General features: G+C 59.6%; 3 protein-coding genes across 3 annotated transcripts; 2 read left to right on the top strand and 1 right to left on the bottom strand.

Annotated features, from left to right (window-relative positions):
- The first annotated feature begins 2,534 nt into the window (after positions 1–2,534).
- Positions 2,535–6,281, top strand: MFAP1 (microfibril associated protein 1). The gene is made up of 9 exons (XM_048956611.1): positions 2,535–2,707; positions 2,793–3,012; positions 3,225–3,354; positions 3,651–3,838; positions 4,231–4,339; positions 4,410–4,570; positions 4,828–4,987; positions 5,295–5,384; positions 5,532–6,281. Exons 1-9 carry the CDS (start codon positions 2,629–2,631, stop codon positions 5,712–5,714), a joined length of 1,320 nt encoding a protein of 439 aa, XP_048812568.1. The 5' UTR covers positions 2,535–2,628; the 3' UTR covers positions 5,715–6,281.
- Positions 6,282–6,722: 441 nt separating this feature from the next.
- On the bottom strand, positions 6,723–7,766 carry HYPK (huntingtin interacting protein K). Its single transcript, XM_048956531.1, has 4 exons — positions 7,551–7,766; positions 7,411–7,466; positions 7,131–7,182; positions 6,723–6,934 (listed from the first exon to the last, which is right to left on the bottom strand). The coding sequence occupies exons 1-4, from the start codon at positions 7,734–7,736 to the stop codon at positions 6,839–6,841; spliced, it is 390 nt and encodes a 129-aa protein (XP_048812488.1). The 5' UTR covers positions 7,737–7,766; the 3' UTR covers positions 6,723–6,838.
- A 37-nt stretch (positions 7,767–7,803) lies between these two features.
- On the top strand, positions 7,804–11,441 carry SERINC4 (serine incorporator 4). The gene is given in 13 exon segments (XM_048956529.1): positions 7,804–7,865; positions 7,867–7,995; positions 7,997–8,138; positions 8,205–8,425; positions 8,427–8,638; positions 8,731–8,810; positions 8,903–8,996; positions 9,060–9,271; positions 9,525–9,620; positions 9,693–9,819; positions 10,127–10,199; positions 10,478–10,830; positions 11,225–11,441. Coding segments are annotated over 13 exon segments (2,001 nt in total). The 5' UTR covers positions 7,804–7,820.
- Positions 11,442–11,444: the final 3 nt, after the last annotated feature.

Here is an 11,444-nt window from a genome sequence, read left to right as displayed (position 1 = left end):
AAGTACCTCTCTCTTGCACAAGCTGTTGGCTTTGGATGTGCCCGGCCACTCCTGCCAAAAATAACACCGCACACCTGGAGGGCCGGCACCTGTGGGGAGCACAGACCCTCCTCTTGAACATTCCCCTGTTTCAGTGGCCTGGACTTGGAGGCCACAGCATGCCCTGGGGTTCGCCAGCAGTGAGTGGTACAGCAGCGTATGCCACATGATGTCCCATGCTAGACAGTGTCCCGAGGCTTCCCCCACCCAACCACACACAACAATCAATAGAAACCCACTTTCATGGAAAAATACGGTCAATGTTTGGGTTTCTGGTTACACATTGCACAACCTCCAACAGTGATACAGCTGCTGGCACTTGGCAGAAGGCAGCACTCTGCTGCAGGCACCCCCACCTGGAGGTGGGCTTGGAGACACCACAGCACTGGGGGAAAGTGGGTGGCAGGGCAGGGAGATCGGGTATGAAGGCCCACACACCCGGAGAGCTGAGAAAACCAAACGGAAGGCAGCAATGGAAGACGGGACAGCAGCTCAATCAGGCAGTGCTCACTGAGCAGCCCCTAGGAGGGGTGCGGGAGCCAGGGCTGCCGCGGGGGCTGTGCTGCATGCAGATGCAGTGGGTTGGGAGGCTCAGCTCACGCAGCACTGCCAGACACAACATGGGGCTGCAGCCTCACAAAGAGGCCGGGGATCCAGCCCTGACCTTGCCCAGTAGTGCGGCCCACAGACAAACAGCGGTGGCACAGCGTGTCTCTGTAACTTTATCTGCTTTCTGCCTTTGTCATCAACCACCACGAGACTGCTGAGCTATCACAGCCGCAGCTGCCACCTCCAGCCCCCATCTGCTCTGTAGCCATCCAGGGGAAAGGATGCTCACCTGATCTGAGTGTGCTGCATGGGTTCTGAGCACACTGTGATCACGGGACAGGCAGCGGACCCCCCCCCTTCCCCACACACACCAAGAGCCCCTCACTGTGTGCTTTAGCAGGCTGGGGGCGTTCTCAGCACTGCTGCCAGCCTGCCTGAGACAACACCGCAGGGCCGTACCAGGAGAGAGCCCACCCACCACCTCTGCCAATCCCAGCCCCTCACTCCTGCTACAGCACTGTGTGGCTCCTGCAGCTCAGCTGCAGCTCTGTGGGACGCAGGGCAGAGAAGCACACCAAAGGGTCAGGGCTGCTTCTTGTCACAGCGTCAAACCCCTGCGGCAGAGCATTGAAGCCAGCCAGGAAAAGTACTTCCCTGTTTGCTGAGGTCTTGAGTTTAGCTTCACCTGATGGACACAATATGCTTTGTGTGCAATTCCTAAGCTTTCCTGTAACCACTGCGCCCAATTGTTTCACTCACTGAGTCATATGTTGAAACTCGCTCCTTGCCATGGTGACACAGGAACCATTAAGTGAGAGCACGCTGTGATAACTACACAAAATTGATATCTCAGCTGATGACTGGGAGCAGAGCAGGAGCTGGGCATGGAGCTCTACTTGTCATCAGGATGTCAAGGCGAGGAACACCAGGATTTGCCTACTCCCAAGCACTGCTGCTGCAGGAGCACAGGGACAACTGTAGCACTAGGGCCTGGCTCCATGCACAGCAGAAGCACAGGGATCCCAGAGCAGCCAACAGCTCTGGCTGAGGCTGGTCAATGGCAGCTGTTCTCCTGCCGCAGCACCAGCAGGGCCAGGCTTAGTCAGGAGCTGCTGTGTCCAGGGGGACCCACCCTGCCAGCACAAGGGAATGCTGAGGTGAATCCCCAGGAGCACATCTCGCTGCCAGCCTTGGCACCCCTGCGCTGATTTCCCAGAAAATAAAACCTCTTCCTTCCTTTTGAGAAAGCACCACAGCACTGCAGACGCTGATGTAGTGGTTGGTGACCCAATTTCACCCGGCTTCAAGAGAAATCTTATCTCCTGTGGTTGGGTACTACTGCATGGGCAACTCTTACGAGTCTGCCCCGGGCTGCTTTCCTGCGAAACCCAGCTGGTGGGCAAAGGCACACTGACGTGGGCAGCAGCACGCCGCTTACAGAAAACCTCTCCCGTTTCCATGAAGAGGCTGTGCCTGCGGGCATTTCCCTTTTCCCCTCGCTGAACCGATGCTGCGAGGAAGCCCTGGCAGCCAGAGGGCAGGGGGGAAAACCCCAGGGAGAGCTCCGCAGCACCGATTCTAACCCTAGCCTTCAGCCGCCACCCCTGCAGCACCACTCCGGGAGCTGCCACGCAAGCAGCAGGGGCCACCCGGGAACTCCGGACAGGGACACGGAGCGAGCAGGGGGCCGGGGCCGGGCCCACGTGCGGGCCGCTCCGCACCACGCCATGGCGTGCCGGGGGGTGACGGGCACCACGGCCGTGCGCCCAAAGTGGAAAATCCGGGGCGAAGCGATGAGGAGAACCCGAGGCGGCCACGTTCTGAGCACCAGCGGCAGCTCCCGCCGCACCGCAGCCCCGGCCACCCCCGCAGCAGCCGGAAATGACCTCGACGCTGAGCGTCACTTCCGGCCGCTTCTGACGGACCGGGGCGCTTTCATTTCCGGTGCGCCGGCGGAAGGAGGAGTTGCAATTCCGGGTGAGCGGGAGGTCGGTGTTGTGAGCGGCTGCTGCTGGGCTCGTCCCGTGTCTCGCCGCCACCATGTCAGCCCCCAGCGCTCTCGTGAAGCAGCCTCCCATCCAGTCCACGGCGGGCGCCGTGCCCGTCCGCAATGAGAAGGGTGAGTGGGGAGACGCCGGGAGAAGCGGGGGGGCCTGGCCTGGCGGCCTTGTGAGCGCAGCCGGTGACGGCCTGCCCGCCCGCAGGCGAGCTGTCTATGGAGAAGGTGAAGGTGAAACGGTATGTGTCGGGAAAGCGGCCCGACTATGCGCCCATGGAGTCCTCGGAGGAGGAGGACGAGGAGTTCCAGTTCATCAAGAAGGCGAAGGAGCAGGAGGTGGAGCCCGAAGAGCAGGAGGAGGAGGTCGCCAACGACCCTCGGTTGCGGCGACTGCAGAACCGCATCACTGAGGACGTGGAGGAGCGGTGAGTGCTGATATCTGGGGCCCGTGCTCTTCCTCATGTTCCCCTACCTTTGCCTTTCTGGATTCAGGAAAGGTGCACACAAGGAGTTTGTCTTTTCTTCATATGCTTTGTGGTCACAAGTCTTTCTACAGTCTCATTAAAAACAGATGACAAAAATTTCTCGTATTCTCCTTGTGTTCAGAGCATCATAGTTGAATGGACGTTTGTTTCAGGCTGGCAAGGCACCGCAAAATTGTGGAGCCTGAAGTGGTTGGAGAGAGTGATTCTGAGGTGGAAGGTGAAGCATGGCGTGTGGAGCGAGAGGACACCAGTGAAGAGGAAGAAGAAGAGATTGATGATGAGGTATGTTTGTAGTGCTGAACAGATGGGGCCTGAGGAAGTCCCCTAAGGCCGTATCTGGAATTGACTTTTGCAGAAACCTGTGAACATTGATGGGACTGGGTGAATGTTGGGACTTGAGTCACAGCCAGCTGTCGTGTGACCCCAACTTATGGGTTATGGGGCACAGGGGAGGTCACCTCCATGATGAGGTGTGGGCTTATAACCAGTGAGCTCACCATCATGCTTTCTGTATGGAAAAAAGAAGGAAGCAGAAGTGGGGCGGTTGGCTGAGTCTGTGTTTGATGTGTCTCCACCAGGAGATTGAGCGTCGGCGTGGGATGATGCGTCAGAGAGCACAGGAGAGGAAAACCGAGGAGCTAGAAGTGATGGAGCTGGAAGATGAGGGCAGATCTGGAGAAGAATCTGAGTCAGAGTCTGAGTACGAGGAGTACACAGACAGCGAGGATGAAATGGAGCCACGTCTCAAACCTGTCTTCATCCGCAAGTAGGTGACACAGCCGTGTGGGCCAGGAACTGCACAGCAGTCACTGCTCCAGCTCCTGCATCAGGGATGGGTGGTGACTGACCTGGCAGGGCACGGTTGGGTCTGAGTGGCAGCAGAGTTCCAGCTGGGGACTTTAGGCAGGTGCAGCACAACAGGAACCAGGCAGTGTGCTCCAGTGTGTTCCACGGCCAGTGGCAGGGTCTCGCAATCACCTTTGTGCATGTTTGGGGATTGAGTGTGGTGGCTCTTGCATGGGCAGCATCAGAGAGGAGAGAGCCTGTGTACTTGGCCCTGCCATGCGGAGCGTAAAGGCAAAAGAGGCTGCAGTGTGGCAGCAGAAGTCTGCAATGGCTTATGGAAAGGCTGAAAGCTTTTGTGGTCCCCGCTCACAGGAAGGACCGGATCACAGTTCAGGAGCGAGAAGCAGAAGCCTTGAAGCAGAAGGAGCTAGAACAGGAGGCAAAGAGATTAGCAGAGGAGAGGCGCAAGTACACACTCAAGGTACGGTGGGGCGGGCTGGGGCCGTGCTGGGACAGCTGCTGCAGTGAGCTGAGCTTGGTCTCGGCTTCAGATCGTGGAAGAGGAAGCGAAGAAGGAGCTGGAGGAGAATAAGCGCTCGCTGGCAGCACTTGATGCTCTTGATACAGATGATGAGAATGATGAGGAGGAATACGAGGCTTGGAAAGTGCGCGAGCTGAAGCGCATCAAGCGGGATCGCGAAGAACGAGAAGCGTAAGTACTGCCTGCTGAAGGCAGGAGAGTCCCTGCAGCCCCAGGTCCTGCTGGACAGTGGACAGCTGAGGCATCTCTTTCTTGGGCTTTGTTTTGGTTGCATCAGGAACCTTTCTTGAGAAACCATCCTCGAGGCGCTTTACTCCATTGTGGAGTCAGTAGGCGCATTCCCTCAGAAGGCTCTGGGTGGCAGCAGCTGCTCCATGTTGGGAGGGCACTGGGGGATTGCAGAGGCTCAGGGTTTCTCTCTTGCCCAGCATGGAGAAAGAGAAGGCAGAGATCGAGCGGATGCGGAACCTGACGGAGGAGGAGCGCCGTGCTGAGCTGCGAGCCAACGGCAAGGTCATCACCAACAAGGCAGTGAAGGGCAAATACAAGTTTCTGCAGAAGTACTACCACCGTGGTGCCTTCTTCATGGTGAGTGCTGCGGACAGGCCTGGGGCTGCGTGGGGCCACGTGCCTGCTTTGGGGAGCTTTCCCTAGTGATATCCAGTAAGGGCTGGCCCTTGGCAGCCAGTGTGCTGCAGAAGTGACCGCAGTGATCTGAGATGCCTGTCAGGTCTGGCAGGCAGGGTGAGTAAAGACATGAGTGCAGTTGGTCAGGGACTTGCTGCAAGGAGCAGCTGTTCCAGAGCAGTTGGTTCTTGGTAGCTCTTCGCCACTTGTCTGCTACTGACACTTGCTGGAAACTTGCAAGTCAAGCAGCTGTGTCCTTCCTCTGCAGGATGAAGATGAGGAGGTGTACAAGCGGGACTTCAGCGCCCCGACCCTTGAGGACCACTTCAACAAAACTATCCTGCCCAAAGTCATGCAGGTAGGTGTGTGGCAGGTCTGTGTGTTGCCCCAGCTCCACCAGTGCTGCTCAGCTGGGGCTCGTGCATGCCAAAGGAAGGAGCAGTGACATGACAGGGTCCCCACATCTTACCCACATGGGTGCTCACAAATCCTTCCTGCCTCCCAGGTCAAGAACTTTGGGCGCTCAGGACGGACGAAGTACACGCACTTGGTAGACCAGGATACCACCTCGTTTGACTCTGCCTGGGGCCAAGAAAGTGCGCAAAACACTAAATTCTTCAAGCAGAAAGCAGCAGGTGTGAGGGATGTCTTTGAGAGACCCTCAGCCAAGAAGCGGAAGACCACTTAAGGGAGCACGCAGGAGGGCACCCTGTGGCTGCCTACTGGGCAGAGAGGCACTGCTTTGTCAGCTGCCCAAGAGCCTGGGCAGGAACAGCAGGGACAAAACACCGCACCAGGACTCGTGCCACAATAAGCTGTTCCTCCGTGCCCCTGCACTACGTCCTCCCTGTTGATTTGGTGGCATGACTCTCGACCTGCACTTCAGAGACTCAGCAGACTCCATCACTGGCTCTTGTGAAAGATGACTTCCAGCTATGCTGAGCAGCCTCATAGTCATGTCCCCATCCCACCTGCCTGCAAAAGCTTCAGCAGCACCAGACCAGCTGTACAGAAGCACAGCACCCCCTGCTCCAGCATCCCCACCTTCAGAGGAAGTAGCAGACACTTATCCCTGTCTGGCCCATACTATCTCTTCCTCCTACCTTTCCCCATTGTCATTTTGGATCTTCCTTTGGTTGGGAACAGCTGTGACACTGTCTCCTAATCCTGTTTCTGCAGGGCTTGGCTTTTCTACCTGTACAGGGGGATGGGATTGTTTTGATTAAAGCAATTGTTTTCTTACAAATTCTGGTAGTGGTGTCTGTGGCAGAGCAGGCCAGGCACTCAGCCACCCTGCTCTGGCCAAGTGCTTCTCCTCACCTCAACAGAGCAGCAGCCCCCCCGTACTAGCAGCTGTGGACTTGACAAAGGTGTCCCAAGGGTGACACATCACTGAAAATCAGGGTTCCTGCCCACACTCAAAAGGTGGGCAAAGGCAGCAGGTCATTTCCAGCTGATCTGCCCAGCCTCCTGTAGTAGGGACCAAAAGCCTGTCTTGGAGTAGCCCGACAACCCAGAAAAACCTGGGCAAGCTCACTAATGTGCAGGCAGGGACCGCCAGTCATCCTCTAATGCAGGAAACCTGGTTATCACTACCCTGAAGCCACACAGTGTCCCCACATCGTCCCCATCACCAGGTGCCCTCTGGCCTTTGCCCAGCAGGGGAAATGCTCTGTGCTGCATGAACCACAGGGAGCCCGTTCCCACTGGTGCCTTTATTCAATAAGTTAACATACATCATCTCCAGCCAAGGTCACGTTGCTGTTCTCGGAACAAGGGAGCACAGAGCCAGGGCAGCTCCACAGCCCACGCTCAGTTGGTGAGGGTGATCAGTGCTTCCACCACGTTGCCCATATGCTCCCGCAGACTGCGCTCTGCAGCTGCCCGCGAGATCTCCATCTCATTCATCTGCAGGAAAGAGCCACAGCTCAATACAGCTCCGTACACAAAACCACCCTGCAAGCCAGGGTGGAAGGGGAGGCTCAGCTCAGCAGGGGACACCCTGCTGCGCACTTCTGTGCCATGGCTGTTTGCCAGGGAGGTGCCAGGCACTGGCTGCCCCTGGGATGCGCTGGCACCAATTCAGCTTCCTGCCCTTACTTACAATCAGCTCCAGATCTTCTTTTTTGATGGTGACTTTGGCCAATTCCTTCTCCCTGTAACCAGAGGCAGAACCAACCACCAGTGAGGGGCAGCTCCATTCAACCCCAAACCACAGCAGAAGTGACTCCATGGAGGAGCACCGCATACAGCCCCTGGACCTCCACCCAGGGCAGACGTGCCGTGGCTGCGGAGGGGCAGCAGGAAACCGAGGCCGAGCCTAGAGCCGGGCGGGTGCAGGCGGCGAGGCCGCCTCCGGAGCCACGTGCGGGGAGCGCGGTTACCTCTCCTGCTTTGCCTTCTGCTCGCGGGACCGCCGGTCTCCAATCACCGACATGGCCTGGTGGAACGAGCACAGTCACCTCGGTGCGCCGAACCCGGCGCGTTCCCGAGCAGCCCTCCCCGAGCAGCGCCCGGCCCGCACCGTCTCCAAGTTGGAGCTCTGGATCTCCTTCTCCTCCGCGTAGTCCGTCACCCTTTCCAGGTCCGCCGCTCCGCTGTCATGTTTCCGCGGCTTCTCGGCCGCCCTTCCTCCCGCCCCATCGCTGCCTCCGCCAGAACCGTTAGGCTCAGTCTCCAACTCCAGCTCCACGTCTCCTTCCGCCGCCATTACACCTCCTCCGCGCCTCACTTCCGGCGGAACCAGCGAGAGCGGGGGGCTGCGCGGGCTAGAGCGGCAACCCCTGCGCCCGTGATGAGGATAGAGCGCCCCGCTGCGGTCACCCGGGCCTATGCGCGGCCCCCAAGGCCTTGTGTTCCCACAGCCGCCGCACCAGGAGGCCCGGCACCGCCTCAGCTCCCCTCGGCTGCGGCTCCACGCTTCGCCCTGCCCCGTGCAAGGCGGCACCGCCCGTGGCCGGGGGGATGACCAGTTGTCAGCCTCTCTGCAGCGAGCAGATGGCGGGGCGGGTCAAGCTGACAATCCCCTTAATCCCATCAGGGCCCGGCCGAGACAGGACGGGTCATGGCGGGCACCAGGGTGCGCGGCCTCCTGCACTCATTCCCGAGCCAGGTGGGAGCTGGGGCTGGGGGCACTGGGGCGGGGGGCTCGCTTTGGTGCTGACCGTGTTCCCTCCAGCTGTGCTGTGGCTGCGGCCCTGGCAGAGGGCTGCGCGCCTCCACAGGCACCCGCATCCTCTACACCCTCCTGCACGTCCTGGCCTCTGCCGTGTGCTGCCTCATGCTGTCCCGCACTGTGGCTCAGGCTGTCAAGGAGAAGGTGAGCAGAGGAGCGGCAGGGGATGCAGGCCGCTGGGGCCGCTCGGGGGGTCGATGGGTGTGCTGGAGGTGCTGCCATACCCCCCATCCCAACCCCTTGCTGCTGTGCCCACAGATGCCGTTCTCAGGGGTCCTGTGCCAACACCTGCCCGGCGGCACGGACTGCACGCAGCTCGTGGGCTCCTCGGCCGTCTATCGTGTCTGCTTCGGCACCGCCTGCTTCCACCTGGCACAGGCCGCCCTGCTCCTCAATGTGCGCTCCAGCGCTGACTGCCGCGCTCGGCTCCACAACGGGTGCGGGCTGGGATGGGGCCGGGAGCTGCGTGTGCTCTGGGGGTTGCGGGGTGACACAGAGCTGTGTCTCCCTGACACCTGCTGCCCTGCAGGTTCTGGTTCCTGAAGCTGCTAGTGCTGGTGGGGCTCTGCGCCGCCAGCTTCTTCCTCCCTGAGGAGAGCTTCATCCAAGGTGTGACCCCTACCCTGCCCGGGCCAGTGCCCACCCGTGGTCCTATGGCCCCAGCTTCATGCTAGCATCATCACTGTCTTTTCCCCCTGCAGTGTGGCACTATACAGGTGTCTGCGGTGGCTTTGCTTTCATTCTCATCCAGCTGGTGCTGATCACTGCCTTTGCACACACCTGGAATAAGAACTGGTGAGTGCCAGGGTGGGTGGGTGGGCACCTGCATGCTGCCAGCTCTCACCACTTTCCCGGCAGGCTGACGGGCGCAGCACAGGACAAGCGCTGGTACCTGGCTGTGCTGCTGGCCACCACTGCCTTCTACACCCTCGCCTCCGCTGCCTTCTCCTTCCTCTACAAGTACTACACCCACCCAGCCGCCTGCCGGCTCAACAAGGCACTGCTCACTGTCAATGGCAGCCTCTGCAGCATCATGTCCTTCATCTCCATCACACCCTGCGTGCGTCTCAGTGAGTACCACATAACATGGCATGGCATGGCATAGCGTGTTGCCTGCTGCACTGAAGGGCTGGCTGCATCTTGGGGTCAGGAGGGTGGCTGTAGGCTCCCAGCTCAGCAGAAGCCATGCGCACGTAGGGTGTACGCAGCTCCCTGAGGCTCCCTCTGGCCCTGGGCTGTGCCCTGGTGCAGGGCTTTGGGCATGGGATCTGCTGAAGGGGATGCCTGGAACCCACACAGAGCCTCTGACTCCTCTCCTTGCAGAGCAGCCGCGGTCAGGGCTGCTACAGTCCTCAATCATCAGCTGCTACGTGATGTACCTCACTTTCTCTGCATTGTCCAGCCGTCCCCCAGAGAGAGGTGAGTGCTCCCACTGCCACAGGCAGCCAGCTGCTGAAGTGTGAGCCCGCTCTCACCTCAGCCTCCCTGCAGTGCTCTACAAGGGGCAGAACCTCACCGTCTGCTTCCCGGGCATCCAGCAAGATGAACTGCAAACAGAGGACACCACGGTCGCCATCCTGGGGGCTGCCATCATGTACGCCTGCGTGCTCTTCGCATGGTGCGTGCGCCCACAGCGTGGGGGGCAAGGGTGGTTGGCTTGTCACAGCGCTGACCCTTTATGGGCTCAGCCTTCCTTGCATGCACCCCGTGGGGACTCTGTCCATAGCCCATGGCATGGACAGCTGAGCTGGGGATGTGCCCAATGGCATGGGTAGATCGGCAGCCTGATGTCCCCAGGCCCAGCACAGCAGATCTGCTGCTGCTGTAATGATCCCAGGTGCTGTCATGGTGCCAGATCCAAGGGTGGGCAGGGGACCTGACACAGATCCTTGTGTTACAGTTTTTCGTGTCTCTCTCGTGCACAGTAATGAAGCCTCCTATCTTGCTGAGGTCTTTGGGCCCCTCTGGATGGTCAAAGTCTACAGCTTTGAGTTTAAAGTGAGTACCCCCATCTGTGGCCCCTCCTGCCACAGACACCCAGATGCATCACCCAGAGTCCTCCTGAGCCCCAGGTCCAGCCCAGGGCCAGGGTTTGTCCAGCCAAGCTAGGGACTTTTCTGTGCACAGCCCATCTATGCTACCCCCCTGCAGTGAGACAACCCTGGCTCAGTTCAGATGCTGTGGTGCTGCCCAAGCAGGGGCTGCAGTGGGGATGAGTGTCATGGGTCACTGCCTTATCTCCTTTCACCAACTTGTTTCCCTGTCTGTCTCTGCAGAAACCCTCTTGCTGCTTCTGCTGCCCAGAGAAGATGGAGGAGGAGCTGAGAGGTGAGTAGAGGATGGGTGCCAGCAGGTCAGGGGGAGGCTGTAGTGACACACGGCCTTGGGTACCCGTGTCAGATGCCAGAGGCGTTGATGAGGACAGCGTGCAAGAGCTGCAGCTGCCATCACCCTGCACTCCCTCAGGTGCTGCTCAGGAACAGACATGTGAGCAAGAGGAGGAGCCTGCTGGAGGACAGTGTGTTTTCCAGGATGAGCGAGACCATGTGGTCTACAGCTACTCAGCCTTCCACTTTGTCTTCTTCCTCGCCTCGCTTTATGTCATGATGACACTCACCAACTGGTTCAGGTAGGGCCTACGCTGCTGGCCACCCCACTGTCCTTGCTCTGTTTCCCTGTTGCTTATGTGGCACCTGCCACAGGCTGTCCCTGCTGTCACCCAGCCAGGTCTGACCTGCTCCCTGTGTGGCTGCAGCCACCAGGTGCTTGTCACCAGAGCAGACCAATGTCTCTGACGTGGCCATGTGCTGGGTAAGCCCTGCGCTCACAGGCCTGCACCGCCTCACCCAACGGTGCTGCCGCACGACGGGCTAAGGTCTGTGGGGCTGGGGTCCCCAGAGCAGGCAGGACATGGCCAAAGACATGCAGCTGCTGGGGCTGGGGGAACCTGTCAGCTGCAGGCGATGCTGCATCCCACACATACCAGTATCTCCCCAGTACTCAGTGGCTGCCTCTCCCTGCAGCTACGAGACCGCAGTGCTGGAGACCACCTTCACACATGGCAGCTGGTCGACGTTCTGGGTGAAGGTGGCCTCGTGCTGGGCCTGCGTCCTGCTCTACCTGTGGCTGCTGCTGAGCCCTCTCTGCCTCCGTGGCTCCCCACAGCATCGGCGGAACAGCCCAGCCCTGCGCATCGTGCGGCGGCGACGCGCCCCACACCGCATCAGTGTCTCCACGTAGTCA

The sequence above is a fragment of the Lagopus muta genome, chromosome 10 (genome assembly GCF_023343835.1).
Source record: "Lagopus muta isolate bLagMut1 chromosome 10, bLagMut1 primary, whole genome shotgun sequence".
NCBI lineage: Eukaryota > Metazoa > Chordata > Aves > Galliformes > Phasianidae > Lagopus > Lagopus muta.
The sequence above is the reverse complement of the archived record's forward strand: the minus strand, read 5'-3'. Positions and strand labels throughout refer to the sequence as shown.

Excerpts from the sequence above, each read along its gene's own strand:
- HYPK (XM_048956531.1), bottom strand. The coding sequence starts at position 7,736 with ATGGCGGCGGAAGGAGACGTGGAGCTGGAGTTGGAGACTGAGCCTAAC. Across the intron at positions 7,467-7,550 it reads AGAGCTCCAACTTGGAGACG|GCCATGTCGGTGATTGGAGA; the intron begins GTGCGGGCCGGG and ends TCGTTCCACCAG. Across the intron at positions 7,183-7,410 it reads CAGAAGGCAAAGCAGGAGAG|GGAGAAGGAATTGGCCAAAG; the intron begins GTAACCGCGCTC and ends CTCTGGTTACAG.
- MFAP1 (XM_048956611.1), top strand. The coding sequence starts at position 2,629 with ATGTCAGCCCCCAGCGCTCTCGTGAAGCAGCCTCCCATCCAGTCCACG. Across the intron at positions 4,340-4,409 it reads GGCGCAAGTACACACTCAAG|ATCGTGGAAGAGGAAGCGAA; the intron begins GTACGGTGGGGC and ends TCTCGGCTTCAG. Across the intron at positions 4,571-4,827 it reads GATCGCGAAGAACGAGAAGC|CATGGAGAAAGAGAAGGCAG; the intron begins GTAAGTACTGCC and ends TCTCTTGCCCAG.